Raw genomic sequence first — 23,533 nt, forward strand, 5'->3', positions numbered from 1 at the left:
ATGGTATATGAAAGGGGAAAAATAAATTGCCCACAAAAAAATTGGGGGAAAGGTGGTGGGTGGGCGAAAAAGTGGGGTGGGTGTCAAAAATCATGGTTTTTTACGATTTCTGTCAAAATTAGACGTCCTATCGAAAAAAGTCAAATGCAAAAGTTGTAGGTAGTATAAATGTCTACAACTTTTACTCAAACAATTTTTTTCTATAACCTCAAAAATATTGAAAAAAATGCAAAAATACGATTTTTTTGGTTTTTTATTTTTATCTTTTACAAAAATAGTTGGATTTTAACAAAACTTGGTTAAAAATTACTTTGTTATGTTTTCTATCAAGGCATTCGATTTTTTCTGCCCGTTCGATTTCACTAGACAAAGAGTTTTTTTTTTATAGAAATAAAAATATATTTTTCTAATGGTTTTTTGTGCGCTGAGCTCGAATCTGAAGTCAGAAAAATTCTATCACATCACGTTTTTGACATATTACCATGCCAAAAATCAGAAAAATAGTATTTGCGACGTTCAAAATTCAATATCTCAAAAACTTTGCACGTTAGAGCTATTCTAGTGCTTGATTCAAATTAAAAAGGTCAATGATAAAATTAGAAAAGTATAATTTGGTTTCTATGGAAAATTATTTCTCGCCAAAAACGGAAAAAACAATCTTAAAAATCGTAAAAGTTGTAGACATTTATACTACCATTGAATAATTATATATAGAAGTGACACCGATAGTTTCTAGCGCCTCACAATTTTATTTTTTTCGGCAATCAGATGTACTAAAAAATCCCCAGAGAGAATGGGTCTTGTCCCAGAAAATTATGTTTTCAAAAATTTGTTTTTAAAAAAGGAAATTTCTCTAATACAAACATAAGGAAACAAATATCAAATAAAAACAAATTGTATCGACACGTCGACATCCTATAATAGAAAAAAAATAAGGAAATTTATTTACTCACACATAAAACATAAAACAAATATCAAACAAAAATAAATCGTATTGACATCCTATAAATGAAAAAAGAAAATAAGGAAATTTTACTCATACATACAAAATTACACTAATATCAAACAAAAATATTGAAAAGTTAGTTGACATTATAAAAATGCATCCACAGTAACTCGAAACTAAAAACAAGAATTTTTTTATTAACGACGAGAATTTGAACAAAATAAATATTATTGTTGTATATCCTAGGGACGTTATAGCTTATAGGGCATGAAAGTTACCCTTATTTCAATAGTTTTAATAGCGTAGGTGACAAAGTGATTGCTCTTTACTTTTGCTCTCTGAGTTCGTATCCCCGCAGAGATTGCTATTTTTTTATATTATATTTTTTGGAAATATAATTATGAAATGCGTAACAATAAGCGCCGTTTTTTTTCTGAATCGAAACTTAAGCATTTAATTACAATATAAATCCTTATGTGACAATTTACGCCGAAGAAAAAGTAGAGCATAAAAGTTTATGTTCAAAATAAAATATTTAAGGTTCGTTTCAGCAAATGGCCTTTAAAGAAAAAAAGAAAAGCGTTAAGAAAAACTCAACGTAATATTTTAAAAGGTAAGAGCTCAAACCAATAAGTCGATTTGGTTCAAACTTTTTGTCTATTTTTATTTCAAGGAGGGGAAATTGAATATTTTTAACTGTACCAACTAGAGATGCTGCGAATAATGATTCGGCCGAATACCGAAATTCGACCACGCTTATACATTTACTTAATATTATGCTAACCTACTCCTTATAACTTTACTTCATGACAAATACATTTGATGAAGATAGAAGTTATCGTTTGCGCCAAAGAATTCTGAATAAAAAGTTTTATTCACCAAAAACTTATCTGACTTAAATATTTAACTGTAGTATACATATTTCACCCTGCCAATAAACAATTTAATATTCAGGTACAAGGCTAACGCTCGGCTAAATTTATTAGTTGAGTTTCATTGCCATAACATTTATCCGAGCGTCCTGAGTTGTTTTTGTACACTAGCCCAAAAAGTTAAAGGAACAAATCAAAACTCGTGATAGCTCCAAAACAAGTAGGTACCTATTCGATTTGATTTCTTCTACTGATTAAAAAAAAAAATTTCAAAATCGTTGGAATCTTATAAATAAATTTTTTAAAAATCAAAAATAAAATTGGTGCAATTTAGTAGAAATTACTAATCAACATTCAAAACTAAAATGTCAAAAAATTTAATGTCCCGTTTTCGAAAATTTGATTTTGCAAAAAAAGTGTTCAGTTTTTTTTTAATCCAAAAACTATTATTTTTCCAAATTTTCTTTTTGTTTTATATTTAAAATATATAAATGCTTTTGTATACAAAATTCGTTGAAATTTAATTGGTAGTTTGGCACGGTTCTACGGTAGGTCAATAATAATAATTTTTAAAAATTTCCATGATTGCCCAAAAACTATTACATAATTTTTTTAAACAAAATCACTGGTACCGTTTTGGAGAAAATTAAACATTTCCGAAATTGGTAAATGATAGGTATCGTTATTTTTGGTAAAAAAAATTAGTTCTAAAAACCACTCTGGAGAGTCTCCAAAAAATGCTTCATATCAAGTTTGATATTTATCGGTAGATCCGTTTAGCTGAATACAGACAGAAAGACAAACGGAAATTCCGTGACCCAAATAGGCCTTTTTGTGGTTTTTTCAAATAAAATCAAATTCTTTTGAGTTTATTTGAACATTTCATTAATAAATATCGTTTAAATTTTATATAAAAAAATTTTTTTTAAATTAAAAATAAAGAAAAGTATCCAAAAATGGTACGAAAAGATTTTTTTTTTTCAAAATTAAGCATTACCTATATAAAAACTTTAAATTTTCATTTAGAGCTGCAAATTTGAACAAAGCCGTATATCCACGTATACCTATCCAAAGTTCTTGTTGGCATACATAAATCAGTTTTAGCAAATAAAGATGTAGTTTCGTATTGTTTAAATACTTTGAAATATGTATTAAAATACTTTAAAATAATGTGTAATATGGCCATATTGTATGAACTTGATCCTTACCTACTCTTGCATTATGCAAGTTATGCCACAGTGCATGTGGATGTGTACAACATTCAAATATGGTGAACTACAACTTTGGCCTAGCTGTTATTACAAAAAGCACCCTAATCAAAATTAAATAAAGACTGAAGAAAATCTTCTTGTCGTTAATAAAAACAAAAAACAAAATCCTTTCAAATATACATAAAACATAAGCATCAAAAATTCAAAAATAAATATTCAATTCAAAATATTACAAAAATTAAAAATAAATTCAATTTGAATATCACAGAAACAAAAATAAACAAACACACTTCTAACACAAAACAAAACTAATACAAATACACCAAATATAAATAATATTGTAGTTGTGGTTACTTAAAAAATTCCTGAAAAGGACTTTTGGTTAGTCCTTTTCAGGAATTTTTCGGCCATCGAATACACAATCCTAAAACGATTGTGGCGCCACTCCTGTAACGATTGTGGCGCCACCCCTCAAACAAAGCGGATGTTTTTTCCGGTGTCACTTCTATATATAATTATTCAATGATACTACCTACAACTTTTGCATTTGACTTTTTTCGATAGGACTTCTTATTTTAACAGAAATCGTAAATAACCATGATTTTTGACACCCACCCCACTTTTTCGCCCACCCACCACCTTTCCCCCTTTTATATACCATTAATTCTAAATTTTCCCACCACCCTTATGCTGCTAATAATTTTTTTATTTTCAAAAATTATTGGCACTGGTCTATTAGGGACATTTAGCGATGATGTTGCGCGAACAGGGTCAATCTCTCATATTAATATAAACTGCATTACATACGTATGTTTTATAAACATCTCTCAACTAAAGAACACAGTAGCCGAAACAAACGTCGTATGTTTTGTAGCTTTCAAGCTAAACTGACATCTTCAAGCTTCACCGCTTCATCAAAAGCTCCAACTGATTTAATTTAATGAGGTATTTCCTTGCAAAATCATGGTATCACAACGGGACAATAAGTGGTCTAAGTGTGTCAGTCGTTTTTCTGACAGCCATTTTTACCTAACTTTACCTAAGTTTAAGTTTATATGCTTTAAATTAGTTTAAAAGGGTTTGTGGATACTAAAAATCTTCTTTTAGAAATGTTCCCGCTTTTTTTAAAACCGCTCTGACATATATTATGGTCAATAGGCGTTCTGATTAAGCCATATTTAAGCCATCGAAAAAATGAATCGGGCAAAAATCAACTCCACTCTTAAGAACTCTCCATCATTTAGCCCATCAAATTTAAAAATTACGATTCGGGTCGGGGAATTAGCTACCTAAGCTTAAAGAAGCAATTAATTTATTTGTTCCTAAAATTCATGCAAAAACTCCCAATAAATATGAATGGTTTAACTGAAAATTGATTAATTTGAATAACCGCTAAAACATTAAGCATTTGAAAAATTCCTTAATTTTTAAAATAATAATAAAATATTGTTCCAAAAACATTGCTGTTCTTAAAAGCAGTTCGATTGTATAAATTTCTCTATAAGCATTAAATTTTTTAAGTAGAAGAAAGCCTTAAAACCATTTCTAAATCATTTTATTGTTTCACAAACATATACATACGCTGACTTTAGATAAATAAGGATTTAATGGTTTCCCGCCAATAACACTTGTTTACACAATTTTTATTTGATCAGCTCTCGTTTTTGAAATATTACCATTAAAAAATAAAAAAAAAATCCCTTTCTACCTTCATTTTGTAAGACTTATTTATTATTTTAACGAACGGTGACTTAAGAAACTCCTTATCTCTTTCTGCATATTGTTTTCGTTGTTTAAAATAATTAAAAAAAAAAACTTTTCAATGTCTAAAGAGTAAAACATTTTTCACGATAAAAATATTGTTTGCCAATTAAAAATTGGACGATGCTATTGGCAAGAACTTTTCCAAAAACCAATAATTAGTCCACAATCGTTCAATTATTTGAAAATACGATTGTTTGTTTAGACGACTTCATACGTTTGAAAGAAGTCGGCCATTTTTTAAAAGAAATTTTGCAGAACATTGGCTATTTTTTTGTCACTTTTGAATGATAAAATTCGATGTCTATTATAGTTACATAAATATAATTAAGTAAATAAAATAAAATAAAAATATATGCGTTTAAATTGTTACATACGCATACACCACAGTGACCTTCTTTTTTTCCTCTAATTTAATCACGGACAAAAACTATCTTAATATATTTTTTAACCATTTACTAACTGAAAAGTATAGGGTTTAAGAGTCGAAATTTTCATTGTAGGGCTTACACACACTTGAATAATTTGCTTTCTTTTTCTTACGGAAAAAAACATCTGAGAAATTATTAAAAACAAAGAAAATTTGCTTTGATGATGTCAATATAGAGATTCTTATATTTTCTACAACATATGGCTTAAATTAAAGTTCTACACAGAGAAAAATAGACCTCAAAAAAAAAAAAAAAAAAAAAATAATAAAAACAATAAGATTTCTCTATGGTTTTCATCCAAATCCAAGAAGGAAACCTTATTAAAACAATCGGGTTTTCCTTATTGTTTTAAAATCTGCACTTGTAGGGTTTTGAAAAGAAAAACAAAAATACGACGACCAGACCTGCTATGAAAATATTGATCGCGATTTTTGTTCCACTGCCAAGTTGCAAAAAAAAAATGAACTTTTCACTAAAATTTTAATAAGATTTTCTCTTTAAAAGTAATAAAAAATTCTTATAGAAAAACCTTATTAATCTTTTCTTTTAATAAGATTTCCTAATAAAACATATGGGCAGTAAAACAGTATGGCAATCTGTTAGTTTTCCGGTGGTCATATTTTTCTCTGTGTAAAATGTTTAGACATTTTTTTTTTTTTGGAAGTTTGAGGACTTTTGAATTTTTCAGCGCAAATTTCTTATTTTGAATAAGCTATATAAAAGAACTCGAGGTGTACAAAGGACAAAAGTTTAATTTAATTTTTCAGTGCAAAATATCTTCTTAACGGAAGGTATTCAAACGATGACTTTAAGTATGTATGTACAAAGAAATCAAGTACCAAAAATTGAACTCAAGAACCTTCACATTTATACTTATCAACCCCACTGAAATATTAATAGGCCCAATCAAATCAACCGTACTGTACTAGCCAGCTATACCTCAAACAAGTTACTCAGAGTTATTTTGTTTGTATCTTTTTATTTATAGCCTGCCGGCTAAGTCAAGTTTGTTTTCTTTGTAGGTATATATATCTCTCATGAATGTGACTAACCACTAACTCAATCACCACCGATATGCTAGCTAGGCCCATTTACAATACCAGTTAAACATTTCTTTGGCAAAATTCCTAGAACCTTGCGGCGGATGTTGAGATCATCGAAGAATTTTTGTGTCCAAAAGGGATTTACCCTAAAAAAAAAAACGTCTTCAAATTGAATATAAAAATACAAAATAAGTTAGGTATTGCAAAAGTTGATTTGCCTCGAAACAAAAGACAAAGAAAGAATAAAAATATACAAAAAAAACAACTCAATTAGGACGCGAAAATTGAGCTTGTCGTTTAAGGTATTTTAATTCCATGTAATTTTTTGTTTTTGGTACGTTTCAATTCAAACGTGAAACTAGACATAAAGACCCCGCTTCTGGCTGTCTTTGCTTGGCCCTGGCCAAGTGAATGTGCATAATAATATTAAAGCCAACCTACTTTCGTTGTGTCGCATTCCCAGGAAAATCCATGCGAAGTTAAAAGATTTTTTAACAACAAGTTGAAGCGGAGGAGAGAGGAAATAAGACTGACGAACGACGACGTTAATGACGATGATGATCATGATGACGACGACGAACTTTGATGAGATAGTTGAGACATGATGAAACTTAATTTCGAATCTGCGACTTCAAGTATGATGCAGGTGTATAATTTATTCTACAATTACTGCATATTTCGAGAGCAATGGTGTCTCTTTAAAGATGAGGAGGAGGATGACTGTAATGTGTGTTATTTTCTAATATATCTGACGGAATTGAAATAATTACCTCATTGTCAGGGTTTGGTCTTGGAAGGTATACCTATATAAAATTTTTGCATTGTTTGTGGATTGATTACTCAGAAGTGGGATTGTTTGTACATGTGAAGGCGTTAACTAGTACTTGGATCTCTAAAAATAAGTACCTTAGTTTTTTCGCAATTCTAAGAAAAAAAAAAAGAAGTAACTGCTTTAAATACTAGTGAAACAAAGATTGGAGATAATGGTACATGAAGATTGCGTGCAGAATGACAGACAGACAAAATTGAGAACATTTTTTTTTTTTAAATTTTCCGCCGTTTTTAATTGTGCGTTAGGCAATTTTTTTTTTGACAAATTAAAGCCTCAAGTTTACTACAAATCTTCAAACCAAATTTTATTGCCTATAATATGTCTGACAATTTTCTCTTTGTCTTCAGCGAAATAATTTTACTTTTTTTCGTTTTTAATGTTTTTTTAACTTTGGCTTTCCAAATTTGGTCATTTTATTGAATTTTAATTTTACACAGAGATCTTATCGAAAGTTTTAAAAACAGGTTCACAAGTTTAGTATAGTAACCTTCCTTCTTCAACACTTTCACTGAAACATTTTTTTGAAGGTAAATGGTTTCTATTTTTTTTTTGTTTATTTTATATTTTATTACTAAATCTTGATTAAAAAATTCTCATAAAAAAAAAGATCTTCGAATTAATTAGCAAAGGAAGCAATTCGTTAAAATAATGAGATAGGTATAAAACGAAAAAATATAAAAACAAATTTGATTGTAAAATAGAGACAGACCCCTCTTACTAATGGTTATGGTTAGTTGTAAAATAATTTAGTAGTTTATATTTATTTTTTTTAGTGGCAAAATAAAATTGAAAAAAAAAATTAAGAATAAAAGCACAAAGTATAAAGATAAAAATAACAAAGCATTGTTGTGTTTAATTTTTTTTCTTTTTTATTAATTTCTGCAAGTTTTCCCGCTTCCCCTCTGAATGTGATAAATGAAAATTCCTAAAAGGAAGAATATTGTTGATAGTCAGAGATTGTAAGGTTACTTTTAGAGCAGTGATTTTTAGATAAATTTAATCATGAACAAATTATACAGTATCAGAGATAACAACTGCAACGTTTTCTATAAACTCTTTAACTTGTCGGAGAAAAAAAAATGTGGCATGAATTTCAGCGCGTGCATTATTTTCAAATTCAAATTTGAAAGAATTGAAAATTTTGACAATTCAAATGCTTCTGTAATGATCGGATTACATCCTAAATTCTTTACACTTAGTTTCCTTTTTTTCAAATTTTTTCTTATTTTTATTTGGAATGAAAGGAATGAAAGGATGTGAATCACTATAACATACTTTAAGAAGCCAAACATTTCCAGCTCAAATAGCAACTTTATCTACTAACTATGAATTTTTTCTGAGTTATAAGGTTTAAAAATCACAAAATTGATTTTTCCTATAAGAACCAATATCTTATTCACAAAGCTAAAACCACGAATTTGCGAAACTGAAGTTTTGAGAAAAAACTGGTTCAAAGTTTTGCAAACTTATGGAAACTCGTGAAACGGACATTGATAGTTAAGGCTTCTGGGCAACAGATAAAGGTTTAGGGTTGATGCAGTTAAAAAATGCATTGCACATTCGCGGTTTTGGCTTTGTTCCGACGATATGTTGACTCTTAACATCAACGGATTGGACAAAACGTCAAGATAGACATGACGGGTTACTCTTGCTTACCACTGCTACTTTGGTTTAAAAAAAAAAATTGACAAACGAATCCCTCTCTCGAGAAACTAAATCGTCCCTCTATAAGACTTTTATCATCTACGAACATATATGGTGCAGAGACATGGACATGGATTCTAAATGCTATCAGCAAGTATTCTGAACCAGTACTAACATTACCAAGAATAAGGTACCAGAAATGACGTTTATGACGTGTTAGGTTCTATTGGGGCACAACAACGAAATCTCAGATTTTATTATGAATGATGTCAGACTCATGCAATTAAACGTGCAAAGTTTAGTAGCCAACGAACTTTATACACGGAAGAGTGTTGGAGAACATCGGCTTCTTAGAAAAAAAAAAAAAATAATAAGAGGCAACACAAAATATGTGAGATTTCATTTCATAAGTTTTGATAGAATGTAAAAAGAATTTATCAAGGATTTGAAAAAACTACTTCTTAACAATTCTTTATAATAGTTACGACAAACCCACATGGAGATTGTGTACTGCATCAATCATATAAAACGTTAACCCCAACTATTTCACCCACAAAAATGGCCGAAAGTTTGACTGCAGAATGGAATATCAGCAATGTAAGTCAGTTTCTTAAAAAAAAAGATACCCTCCGAACTATTCTTCAGTTCCTTAAAAATCTTCTGTAAGATCCTCTTATATTATGTGAATGTCTGAAGCTTTTGAGGTTCTTATCGCTTTCTAGAACAGACAAGTCTACTTTTGACCAAGTATTTAGTTTACCGGAGATCTAAAATAAACCTTAGGTTGTCTTGTCATACAGTCTTATAGAACGATGTCTAATTTTGGCGTACGTATTTAAATCGTCTGTTTGTGTGGGATGACAATAAAGGGTTTTCTTCAGAAAAAATGTTGAAAGAACTAAATATCTCTTATTTGAATAGTATCTAGATGAAGCTAGTTCCAAATGAGCAATAAATTTGGTGAAAATATTGCTCGCAACCAAATTTGCAACTTTGAACTTTTTCTCACTACTAAAAACATAATAAATAAAATAAAAATGGTTAGAAATATGACTCTTTTTCTTTGGAACTCAATAATACCTAAAAGCAATAAAATGCACGACTGGGTCGCATGTAACTACTTGCTCTTATGTTAAAAGTAAAAAAAGAAAAGTAGGAAATTTTAGAATTTAAAATTTAAAAAATAATACAAACAATTGACTTAAAGGTAAAAAAAACATCTCTTTAAATGGTTTTGACCTCTTAATGAAATATGCCACTTTATTACTTGGATTACAAAGAATTTAAAGAAAACAAAATTGAAAATCGTTAGAGACGTTTTTTTTTTAAATATTTTTTACACCTACATTTCAAAAAGGCCTTGTATTTCTCAATAATCAGATCTTATGTTCAAACTCCAAGTACTTTCAAGATTTTGATTTTTTCTTGGAATAGGAACACCTTTTATTTATAATCTTTTCACTTCCCCAATATGCGTTCAATTTATTTGAGTTCCAAAAATTTGAATAAATGCATTTTATTTTTTTTTATATTAAAAAATGTCTTTTAAGTTACCAAAGCTGATTCTTCTGTGTGAATAACTGATGACTAAACTCTATAAAGTATTTTTCTTTTCTCGCTCAAAATAAATTTGAATGTTTTCTTGAGCAATTGAAGGATTTATTTAAATAATAATAACAATTATTTTTTTTTTAAGTTTGAACAATTTAAGCAAATTGAATCTGGATTTTTTTTTTTATTTTTTGAAGTTAAATAGATCTTATTTTGATTTTCAACATTGCCTCCTAGACTATAAAGACTAGAGCTAAAAAAGGCAAAATAAAACTTCTTCTTCTTCTTGAAGTTCTACGAACGAATATTTGGTTCAATACTTCTAGACTATTATAGCAACATTATTTCCTTCAGGCCAGCAGCAGCAGCTCCTTCTTCTTTTTCTTATTTATATTACACGGCAACGCGTTCTTTTCTATTCTATACCATCACCACTCTCTAAAGCCTTCTTACACGTTGACTATACAAAAAAAAAGAGTATCTATATAAGACTCTTCTGTGGGTATGTTTACAAGATCTGTTTAAGATCTTTGACCTTCTGCGTCGAGTATATCCACAGTCGCGAAGATTGTTCTTTTGAGCCAACTTAACAGTACATTCCAGTTGAAGCCAAGTGAAATAAATGTATCTGACAATATCATTATTATAGTTTTTTTTTTTTTTTTGTATTGTCTGCTTTGCAGACACTTGATGAGATATACGTCTTTTGTAGATATGGTTTTGATTCTTTGGGTTTATAGTTGGTTTCGTTAAGACATTATAAATTTGCTACCCGGACTTATTTCTTGTGTTGTACAAGTTCAAGAAATAATGAATTTTGTAGTAAGTTTTGTATCTCTTTTTTGTATATTTGAAGAAAGTAGAAAAATACTTACCATTAAAGCAAGTTTCAAACTATTGATCTTCTAGAGTTAGTATTAATTCCTTTTGCGCATTCTTTGTAGAAACGGTAGAATCGGAGTAATCCAAAAATATATAAAAAAATATCCAATCAGAAGTTGTATTTCTATCTTTTTCTATTTCTCTATTTTTTTGTGATATTTCACTTTGCTTATAAGACAAAATAATATCTTTCACTATTTTTAACTGATATTAAAACTCACGCACTTGGTTTAACACACATAGTAAAAAATCGCACTAAGAAAAAAATTATATATTTTTTTCAATAATGTGTTATTGCACTCTAATGCACTTAGCAAAAAAAAATTATATGTATTTTTTTTTTTTTTATTCAAAGATTTAAATTGACCGCGCCGAGCGCAGTACAGTATGCGCAAAACTCTCTGAGAGAACTAACCTTTAGTGTGACGCCATTTTAATCCAAGACCCCAATCCGAAAAAACCTATCTTTCTATCTATCTAGTTGGATTTTTTTTTAAAACGTTTTTTTACCTGTTGTGTTTGTTATTCCAGTAATGCAGGTGTGTTGATTGTGTTGGTAGAGTGAGTATCGCCGATTAGTATGTATATTCAGAATGTTGCCAGACTTTAAAATTGATTGTTATTTTGAAAATTCAATGCACAGGAATTTTGTTTGGAACACCTTTTTCGATAATATTTCGAGGATTGATTGACTGATTTCTATGAAAAGATTCCTTGAGCAAGTACAATTTAAATCTGTTTGAAACGCCTTATATAAAATGCCAGGTGAAACACGTACAAAAAAGAAGATTTTTGTATTGTGTGATGGCGTTGTAGTAAGCATAGTCCTTTCTGAGATTGATATTAAACCTTTAAACGGTTGAAACCCGAGATGTGACATGATTGCGCATTGGAGGCACTCAATCTAATAATTTAAGAAAAAGAAATCACAGCAAAAACATTAATGTTAAAAAAAGAGCCAAGTTCTCCTATGTTGAAATAATGCTGGCACAAAAAGTACTAAGATATAAAAGTGTACCAAGTTCTAAAGTTCGGGTTCAAATTCGTATCAATAAAATTTTGATTGTTCTCTTGACAATTTTTCTTTTAATTACCGATTTTTTAAGTTATTTCAAAAACTGCCAAGTAAACAATCAAAATTTTATTGATACGAATTTGAACCCAAACTTTAGAATTTGGTACACTTTTACATCTCAGTACTTTTTGTGCCAGCAAAATTTCAACATAGGAGAATTTGGCTCTTTTTTTAACATTAATGTTTTTGTTGTACAATTCGAAAAACTGTATAACTCCAAACTATTTTTTTTTAAATATTGCGTTTTCTATATAACTTAGTATACCATCTCATAGTAAAAAAAATGCAATTTTTCAGTATATTTTTGGTCAGAATTAGTAAAACTGGAGCTATTGTTAAAATCGATGTCAACCTTTTCTCCAAGATGGTGGCTGCTCGCAAACTCCTATCATCCGAACAAATTGACGTTATTTCTGAAAATTATGTTTATTTATTTAATCATTTAGGAATAGAATACCAAGTACATATATGGCTCAAATGGATGCCTTATGGTGTTCCAGAATTAACACAAATGTAGTTTGGTCAACAACTACAGGCTCACTCGATTTCTCAACAGCAATATCTGCATGGGAAGTTATAAAAAATCAGGTCGATGTTTCCTTTGAAATTAACAGCGAACCAACATCTTAAGGGCTCTTAAAATTTTCAAACTTGTTCATCCCGAATCTGTACGGTTTTCGATTTAATGAACTAGTATTTTGTATTCCCGAGCCATAATTGATTTTTGATTTTTACAATTGAATCGTTTATTTTCAAAACATGATCAGTCCATTTTGAATGTTTTTTGTAAAACCCACACGAAAAAATGATTTTATAAGCTCGAAAAAATAATTTTTTGGATACAAAAAATTGAAATTAGCAATAGGAGAGTGACCGAGATTGTGATTGAGTCTTCTGTGGTTCCAAATGACCATAAAAACAAGGTTGGTTAAACTGCGTATCTATACGGGGAGTGAAGCTTGAGTTAGCATTGTTTTGAAAGCTTCTCTATGGTGGAAATACAACTAAGGATGTGTTCACCGACTGCAAATTGCGTGCGTAAATAAGTAGTTTGGCACTACCTTGTTTTTTTTTTTGCTAAATTGAATGCTGTAGTAAAAGATATTAAAATCTGAAGGGATTCCTCTAACCTAAACAACTTTGGATTTTGTATCCTTTACTTGTTTAGTTTAAAAAGCAATTTTTTTTTCTAGTTTCAGACACATTTCAGTGATTTTGATTCATTGCTTTTTCTGTTCTTTCTCAATCAATCTCGGTATAGATCTTTTATCGACTTTACTGATACTTTTCCTTAATTTTAATAAATTGAACCTAATTTTTATATTTTAGGCCAATTTTTCAATAGTCACATAAACCTCAGATAGATCTTATCCTAGGAATAATTTTTTTTTTATATTGAAATTTATTCTTCTGATAGTTTAACTGACGATTGAAAAATCAGGGCTTATTGAAATATTTCAAAATCCTACCTATTAGATTAAAAATTATTTAATTTCCATTTAAGTGGTCAAAGTTCATTAAATGTTCCAATTTTAATCTGACAATACCAAAACTAACACAATCATAAACAAATTTATATCTCAAACACCAAATAGATACAGTTAAAACTATTCTTACATGTATTCGTTTAAACTAGTTTAACATAATATTCCAATAAGAAGTCAAAAAAAGATACACTCTTTTCCAGTTCCAGTTCGTTGATCAGAAAATATATTAGTTTCTCTTGTTCTCACATATCGCATTTTATTGTTGTTGTTGTTGTAGCAAAATGAAAATATTCTCTCATAGCCAAGCTGTTAAGAAGACTCAATCCAAGTTTGGTTTAACCAATTCAGTGCTTTCTTAGCTAACAAAGTGTTTGGATGATGGAGTGAAGTTTTAAAAAATATTTTCTGTGTTTTGTTGTTGTTTTCTGTATACCGGAGAAATAGATACATATACAAACAAACACCTGTCTTCACCTATATATATTATATGCATCTTGTGTGAAATTTTGTTGACAGTCAGAATAAAACTATAAGTGACGTCATTACATATATAAAAAATGATCGGCAGTGATTATGTTCTGGAAGCGCATAACATTTTCCACACCACAGAGGTTCGTTCGGTTTCAATGATATCTGTCACTCTAAATCAAAACAAATTAAAAAAAGATCCACAATGATAAATGAAATTCAATACTAAGTGACAGAATAGAGATGATTTTTGTTTTGATTTTTTTTTCAAAGAAGAAATGTAAACAAACTGACATGCATCGGATTGAATTTCAGAAGTTCGGACGTCAGCTCTTTTGTTTAGATTTTTGATTTTTTTTGTTGATGAATCTATTTTAGTTTATTTAATGGAGTTTCGCTATATTTCTTAGGTGGATGGTGGAGGGTGTTTTAATGGAGGTGGTAGCACTGCAATGGTACTTAAAGGTGTCAATTTGACCGTTCACAGTGGGGAAGTAATGGCAATTCTCGGTTCAAAAGGTAGTGGAAAAAGAGCACTTTTAGATGTTATCTCTCGCAGAGCTGAAGGATCTACACGTGGTCAAGTGTTGCTTAATGGAACACCTCTTTCTAAAGGACTTTTTCAACAGAGATGTGGTTATGTTACACAGTCTTGTACCTTTATACCGGGACTTACAATTGCTCAAACTTTACATTACACAGCAACAATTGTAAGTCTTTTTTTATTAAACAAAATTCGTTTTATTCAAAATTTTGTTTCAGCTTTCGGGATATTTAAAAAGTTCAAAAGTACGTCAGGTATTAGCCGATCTTGCTCTATCACAAGTTGCTCATAAACGTGTTGAATATCTCAATATAAGTGAAAAGAGACGTTTAGCAATTGGAATTCAACTTGTTCGAGATCCAGGTAAGTTTGTTTTTATGAGATGAAAATTAAAAACGATTTATGTATGTATATATGAAATCTTTAAATTTTAGTTATGTTACTTTTGGATGAACCTACGCAAGGTCTTGATCCCTTAAGTGCTTATTTACTCATATCAATCTTATCAAATACCGCCAAAAAGACTGGTTGTGGAATATTGCTTTCTTTGGAAAAACCTCGATCGGATGTGTTTCCATTTTTAGATCGTGCTTTATTTCTTTGTCTTGGTGGAGTTGTTTATTCTGGAAGTACTCGTGCAATGTTAGAATACTTTCATGGAATTGGTTTTCCTTGTCCACAACTTGAAAATCCACTAATGTATTATTTGTGTTTATCAACTGTTGATCGAAGGTATATTCTTCGAACTATGATTACTATGAATCCCTGTTTTTAAATATATAATTTACAGAAGTCGTGATCGATTCCTTGAATCAAGTCAGCAGATTGAGGCATTGGTTGAACGATTTTCTAGAGAAACACCCATTTCGGATGCACCATTGAATTCGATGGGTAGTGGAAAGGTACCATTAGCTTATGGCAAGCCTGGTGAATTGAAAGTTTGGTTGATGTTGTATTTGTAGGTTCCATTTTTTTTTTTACAAAAATATTGGTTTGATTTTTATTGTTTTTTAAATTTATTTTTAGAAAACTTATGGCTTCAACTTTTTCATGTGGTGTTGCAGGAATGCGTTCACTATTTTTAAGGTTGTTTTTATTACCAATTGCAATGTCAACATTATGGCTGTTTTATTGGAATATTGGGGTAAGAGATAGTATTAATTGTTTCATTTCTAATATATTGCGCTAACAATTACCTATATATCAGTTTATTTCCTACTTATTAACCATTATGGTTTTAAAATCCATTCAACATTCAATTTTGAAATGACTAAAAATAAGAAAACAAATAAGACAGTTAAAAAAAAAGAAAAATTCGAGTTATTTAGAATTTGGAATTGGTTCGAAATAAAAAAAATTACTTAATACTACAGTTGTGCAGAGAAGTACTGTTTGTTTTTATATCATGGATCGATTGGAGATTGGGTCTTTCTAAAAAGCTTAAATTCAAATGTGCACCACCTAACAATCATTCATAATATGGAAATAATAACGAAAAAATGTTTTTTAAGAACTAGAAATTTACTTTAACATAACTTGAGAAGTGATCTTTTTTACCAAAACAATTTTGTAGGTATAGAATAAAAAAAGACTCGTGTACGACTCGTGGCTTTAGGTCAAAAATGCACTTAAAGATCAATTTTGAAAACTTTAACGGTATTTTATCATGCTTGCAGTGAGAAGTTTTCTTGAAGAACTTCAGATATGTCGCTGGATGAGAACTATAATGTTCTATGTTTTATGGAAACCCCTGCAGACATAGAACATTATAGTTCTCAGCCAGCGATGTGTTTAGCACCCCAAAAAAGCAATTCCATTTTAAGGTCTTTAAAGTCAAAATTTTACTGGGCTAATATAGGTAAATTTAAGAAGTCAAAAAAATCAGACGACACGTTGGAAAAAACTATAAAATAATATCTTATTTGCTTACAGAAAAAAGGGCAAAACAGCCTGAATCGAAATCAATTTCCTAAAATATTAAAATCACCTCGTTTATCAATCTTTTTATTAAGTGAAGATTAAATTTACCTCTTGCATCCAAATTGTTTTCATTGAATTCTGAGAAATTTACACTTTTTGTACGGTTCAAAGCAAGGCACATGCTTAACGAATATTGAATGAACCTAGCGTAATGTATATGTGCAAGGGCATTATAGCCAGCCTTATGGGGTTCTGTGTTTTCGCTCACTCTCACATGTTGTATTTACATTAGCCCATCTAAGCTCATGCCTATTTTAATTGAAACTTAAGATTGCAAGTTGCACGAGATTCCAATCTCAACATGTATTGCTCGGGGAAGTATATACAAAAAAAAAACTTTTTGATATAGAAGAGCACATAATTTAATATTTTTGAAAGACAACTATTCGATAGGACTCACCGTTTATGATTTGACACATTTTAAAACTGCAAAATAGATATTCTAAACGATTGCTCGTAGAAAAAAAGTGCCATAACTTTTTTCTATTAAATTACAAGTCTTTCAAAATTTAAGGAAAAAACACCATAATTTATGACATATTATATAGAAATTATACATAAATCACAGATGAGATATAATCTTATAGAACTTTAAAATTTTGATGAAAAAAGTACAGAAAATGAAAACTTACCCCATTTTTCATAGTAATATTAGTCTTTCTTACAGCGGAATTTATATAATAGTTAATCAAGTTGAGATTTTTCTCAGTTGTAGCTCATAACAAAATTGAACTAATTTGAATTAGTTATCAATTTTTAAAATTAATCTACATGTTTCATTTCCAATAGATAACGAGAAAAAGTGTAATTGCACAAAATATTACCCTACCCTCTGTAGTTACTGTTTTAAAAGATAGAGAGCGGAAAAAATACATAAATTCGGTTTAAGAGTTTGAACATTAGCTTGAAACGTGAAAATAATAAACAAAATTTGTAGGCCTCCTCGAATTTCCGACATTACCCTTTTTGAAATGATTTTAATTTCTGTTGGTCAGAGAGTAAAGGTGTATAAAAAAAAATATTCGTCATAAAATTTTAAACATTTTATGTCTTAAGTCGGTGTCTTTAAAGTGACTCAAAAAAGGGATAGAGACCAATAAAGTCGAAGCATTTAAGAACAGGGGTGGAATCGGCTAATGTGATTTGTGATCGGTGACAGTCACAAAAAGCAAATTTGATCTGCGCAAGGTGATAGTCACAGTGATAATCACATTTTTGTGATTTTTTCTTGTGAATTAATTTATTGTTGCATAAACTAAAAGTTAATCAATACACAATAATTTTTACATTTATCTGCAGAAAATGTTCGAAATTTTGTTTACTCTATAATGAGCATTTGGAGACCGTCGTTTTTCTCCCAGGAGCTCGAATTCAAAGTCAACCATTTGAGATCGTTTGTTTAAAAATTGTTTGTTGGAATTGCACAAAAATAATTGGCAGGCTTTTTTCAATCACATAAGTTGAATGTTTTTTTCTTTGAATTACACTTCTTATAGATGCAAATAAAGCACCCCCGTACTAACAAATTGATTCACGCGACGAAACCCTTGTAATAAATTAATTAAACTATTTCCAGGGAACAATCAATCATATAAAATAACATTTAAATTCCCCTGGAAATTTATTGCTGATCGATAGCAATACATTTTTAGGGAAACTGTTCATGATCATTTTGGTTTCCATGTTTAAAACAAAATAATAAATGTTCAAAATTGTATGATGAATATTTTTATTCTCACATTGATCCCTTTCATCTATAGAAATTTGAATTACTTAAAAGTTTAAAAAATTGAGTGGAAAAAATGGCTCATAAACGCATGAAGCGGAAATTAGTATTTTTAAACCTTAGGCCTTTAAAAAATAAAAAGAAAGTCCTGTACAAAAAAAAATTTAAATAAAAATCTAATTTGGATGCACAAAAAAAAAATCATGTGTGCAATTCACACGTGGTTGAAGTGAAACCTTAAAAATCATTTTTCTTGCAAAAAAAACATCGAAAAATATAACTTTTTTTTATTCCATCACTTTTTTTATATGACAACCTACAATTAATTTTATACCATCTGAAAGCTTAAAATATATATATCGATCAGGTCTATGAGACATCTACTAGGTAGAATTTTTTGAACTCGATCAATTTCCATCAAAAAAAGCGAAAAAACACGTATTTTTATCTTCTCTCGCTATTAAATCCATTTTTTTCCCTAATAAACTATACAAATTTGTACACCTTCTAAAAGCTTATTGTCTTAGCTCATAATATATAATATCGATCAGGTGATTGAGACATTACAAAAAGAGCTAGAATTTTTTAAACTCGATGAAATTTCATCCAAAAAGCAAAAAAAACATTTATTTTTATGTTCTCATGCTATTAAATCAATTTTTTTGTTTGACAACCTATACAAAATTGTATACCATGTGAAAGCTTATTGTTTCACCTTGTATAATGATGTATAAATCTTATTTCAAAGATGTCTGCAAGAGAAGTTAGAATTTTTTAAAGTCAACCATGTCGAATTTCCAGACTGAGATTACGGTACTTCCTACACTGGTAGCTGGTCATCACCAACAGATCTCCACAGGTGTTTTGAGGTATTTTTAAATTTAAGATTGTGTAACTTGTAGAGCACGTAACGTTATGTGTGAAGTGTGATATATCAAATAAAAGGTTATGTTATCAGCATGCGTATTAAAGTTAAATCAAATTTGTATGTGCACTAGATCAAAAGATATAACGTGTGTTGGAAAAGAACATCTTTTTACCGTTATCTCCGAATTTTGAATATGAAATTAATTGAAATTTTGTACAGTTATAATTTATTTAATTACCTATCTACAGTACAAATTTGTTCATCTATCTATTAAAACAAAAAAGTTATAACAAGTTGAAGTCGTGTCGCGTTTTCGTTTCATCTTGTTTCAAATCACTACGATACTAAAGAAGTTTTCACTTCAAAAAAAAAACATTCTTCTAATTTTTGTTCTAATTTTCGTTTTCAGGACGACTCCTATGGATTTTTCAGTAAAAATGGTATGATACTCAACGTCATCGGTCTTTCATATGGTAGTGGAATTTTATCAACAGTTAGTTTGTGTAAGTTGAATTTGATTTCTGATTTTGTAATACCTAAGTATTTTGTTATTTCATAATATTTTTAGATCCCATATGGAGAAAGCGATTTTCTCAGGATAACCCAGAAGGACTTTATACGGGAGCAACCTTATTAATTGCCTACAATTCAATTTCAATTCCATTTTCAATAGTTTCATCCGCGATTGCAAGTTGTGTTCTTTATCCGTAAGATATTTTTATTGCAAATAATTTAGTTTCTATTGAAAATTATAACATATCCATTTTTTTGAAGATTATTTTTAGATCCAAATACTCCCAATGGTACAATATTTGCATACCTCTTGGTTGCCCTTTGGTCTAGTTACGTTATGGCGGAACAACTTTCTATTGCATTTTTGTTGGTTGTCAAAGTTCCATTCAATGCAGCTATCGCAGTCACATATCTTCTTTGTATAAGTTTGGCATTAGCAAGTGGAACAGTTCGGTAACATTCGGTTTAACATTCATTTATAAAGAGAATATTTAACATTTTCTCTACGCAGATCCTATAAAGGTCTTCAACCATGGCTGCAGGATAATACTAAAGGAACTCATACTAGATACGTATCTTCCTTGTTGCATAGTGTTGCCTTTCAATCTCACAAACTGAACTGTACACCTACCGCTTCGGTGATTTGTCCGAAGGCAGCTGACTTTTTACATGAACGTTTAGGACAAGCTGATCCAGACGTAAGTTAAATTTTTACTGTTATGATGTATAAATAAATAAATTTGTTTCCACAGGAGACCATCGATGTTGCAGCATCTTGCGCTTTTGCCGTGGGTTTGGCAGCTTTCAACATGCTTTTGTATCTCTTCCCGATGCCTCGTTGTGTTCGACAAAAATTTAAAGACTGAACTTTAAAACTATCTCTTTTTTTATAATCTAAAATAAATATTTATAAGCTTCTTCAATTTTTTTTTTTTCATTTATTTTGTTTTCTTTAACATTCTAAACAACTTTTATCATAAGGGCAAGTATGTACTTGTTACCCAGTAGTGTATTTTTTTTCTACTGCTGGCTGGCGATAGATTTTTGTAAAAGTGGTCGGTAGTTTCAATAATTTCAGGCTTATGTATTCTTCATGGAATTAGGTACTCTATTACTTTCTAAAAACAAAAATGTTACAAAAAAAAGAGGTTGTCTGTAAAGCCGGTTTACGGACGATGATTTTACGTGATAACGTCGTCAGAAAACAGGTTGTGTGCTTTTGTTTAAAATGAGTCAATTGAAGCGTTTACTTATTTCAAACAATCATAATTTACAAGAAAAAGCCAAAAAAAAATTCCTTTTTTTATTTTCTCATTATATTAATTTTTTTTATTTTAAAAGCTTACAAAAAAATTATGCAATTTAAAAACCAAGTATTTCTGAATAAAAATAAATTTTTATGCGCAAAAAGTATAAAAATAATTTATTGAAAACAATCATTTTCATCAAAAAAATCAAAAAAAAACATGAATTTTTATCTTCTCACGTCATTAATTCCATTTTTTCCCTAACAACCTATTTATACCATCTGAAAGCTTATTGTTTTAGCTCAAAATATATATATCGATCAGGTCTATGCGACATCTACAAAACGAGCTAGAATTTTTTGAACATGATCAAATTTCATTAAAAAAAGCAAAAAAAACATTTATTTTTATGTTCTCAGGCTATGGAATCAATTTTTTTGTTTGACAACCTATAAAAAATATATACCATGTGAAAGCTTTTTATTTCACCTTTCATATGACGTACCAATCTCATTTCAAAGATGCCTATAAGAGAAGTTAGAATTTTTTAAAGTCAACCATGTCGAATTTCCAGACTGAGATTACGGTACTTTCCACACTGGTGGCTGTTCGGGGGGCAACATATCTCCACTGGTGTTTTGAGGTTTTTCGGAAGTTTCTTGATTTAACATTGTATAGCTTGTAGTTAGTCTACCATTATGTGTAATATACCAAATGAAAGGTAATTGTATCAGGATGTTCATAAAAGTTTAATAAAATTTCTATCTGCTCTTGGTCAAAATTAATAACCTGTTGAATTTGAAAACTTTATTTTACTGTTATCTCAAAATTGTGTTTACGAAAATGATTAAAACACACATATAGTCGTAGTCATGGTCTATCATTCCATATACTTTATTCCTATATTTATTAAAGAAAAAAAGATAAAAATAAAAAACGATGAAAATCGGTTAAAAACGGTTAAAAAACGTGTTATTTAAAAACTTGTTTCTTCCGTTATTCAGTCAAAACGATTCCAAGTTTTTGCACATGTATGCATAAGGCCAAAACCTACATGTCCTATAAGTTTGAGATTTTTCCAAAAAAAAGCTAAAAATCAAAAATTACCCAAAAACACCCCTAAAAAATTAGGTGTTTTTCAAAAATTCATATTTCGAAACGCAGAGTATTGAAAAAAAATCCGTATCAGACGCCTAATTTTTTTTCCTCATCTTTCATCTGGCATCTTTAGAATTGTCAAAAAAAATTTTCCCTACCCAAAATCATCATTTTGCCATAGCCCCAACACGTGTACAACGTTCAAACAAAACGTTATAGCTTAGTTTCAAATTTTTTTAGAATTTTTTCTTAAATGCAGTTATTCTTAAATTAATCTCATCTATCTATAGCAAAAAAAAATCAATTCTCTACGACTTCGCGTTTAGATTTTACCTCAAATTTCATCTTTCCGTTTTACCCCTGTTTACCCTATTAAATGACGGAATTTTTAAAAATCCTTCATTTGAATTAAGCTTTAGGTTATTATCTTTCAAATAAGCTATAGAAGATTTTTGTATCTCTAATAGTTTATTTTTAATTTTGAATTGAAATTTTTGCCGCACTGCGAAAGTGCGAGAGTGTAACGTTAGAAAATGGCGTCACTTTTTTGTGGTGGCTGCCATGGTTTATCGATTTATAAGACGTTATCACGTCAAAAAAAAAAAAAATTGAATTCGTTATACCTTAATATTTGAATCGTAATCGTGAGCGGGTTATTTTATTTAATGACACTTTCGTGTTACAATAAAACAACCAGATACTAAAATTAGTTTATAATAACTCATTTGTGTGTCAACAAATTATTGATAAGGTATAAAACTGTAAGAAAACAAAATGTTTATCCTTACATGGTTTAAGAAATTACCGGCCATATTATTCCACTCTGGATTTAGTTTGGATTACAGTTAATTTTAAATCAAGTCACTTAAATCTGTATTTCATAAATCCAAGGATTTAATTTTTTGCTCATATTATTAACTCAAAAAAATAAATTTTGTATAATTTGCATTTATCATTATTTTTCCCTCACAAAATACTTGACAAAACAACTTAACACTTTGTAAAATGAATTTTTCATCTGGATTTCTAAAGTTAAACTGACCTCCGGAGAGCAGTTAAAATTTGTTTGGATTTAACGAGATTGGATTTAAAAAATTGGATTTAAGATTGGATTTAGTGAATATTATGGATTTGGACTTATTTTTAACATTTAAATTTTTTTACATCCAGATGTACTTTCTAAACTAGTGAAAAATATGGCCTTAGATTATTAAAATCCATCTTAATGATACTTTTGTGTTTAATTTTTAACTCTGCAGGTTTTTTTTTTCATTTCTCGTGCCGGAATTTATTTTTCCTTTTCAATAGATGTTAGATGTGTATTATAGTCCAAGCGGCGACCGTCGAGTTACTT

The 23,533-nt window shown here is 29.6% G+C and overlaps 2 protein-coding genes across 3 annotated transcripts in view; one reads left to right on the forward strand and one right to left on the reverse strand.

Moving 5' to 3' along the window:
* Window positions 1-11,568, reverse strand: part of LOC129914320 (ATP-binding cassette sub-family G member 8) — a 42,859-nt gene extending 31,291 nt beyond the window's left edge. For both annotated transcript variants that reach the window (XM_055993511.1, XM_055993510.1), the window contains exon 1: window positions 11,167-11,568. In XM_055993511.1, the coding sequence (XP_055849486.1) occupies window positions 11,167-11,169 (3 nt within the window). In that variant the 5' untranslated portion in view covers window positions 11,170-11,568. The remainder of the gene's footprint in view (window positions 1-11,166) is intronic.
* A 2,566-nt stretch (window positions 11,569-14,134) lies between these two features.
* Window positions 14,135-20,749, forward strand: LOC129916184 (ATP-binding cassette sub-family G member 5). Its single transcript, XM_055996012.1, has 11 exons — window positions 14,135-14,346; window positions 14,614-14,913; window positions 14,966-15,110; window positions 15,182-15,479; window positions 15,538-15,705; window positions 15,774-15,891; window positions 19,731-19,824; window positions 19,890-20,028; window positions 20,096-20,287; window positions 20,346-20,532; window positions 20,587-20,749. Exons 1-11 carry the CDS (start codon window positions 14,293-14,295, stop codon window positions 20,698-20,700), a joined length of 1,809 nt encoding a protein of 602 aa, XP_055851987.1. The 5' UTR covers window positions 14,135-14,292; the 3' UTR covers window positions 20,701-20,749.
* The last annotated feature ends 2,784 nt before the right edge of the window (window positions 20,750-23,533 follow it).

This window comes from Episyrphus balteatus, chromosome 3 (assembly GCF_945859705.1).
Source record: "Episyrphus balteatus chromosome 3, idEpiBalt1.1, whole genome shotgun sequence".
Classification (NCBI taxonomy): Eukaryota; Metazoa; Arthropoda; class Insecta; order Diptera; family Syrphidae; genus Episyrphus; species Episyrphus balteatus.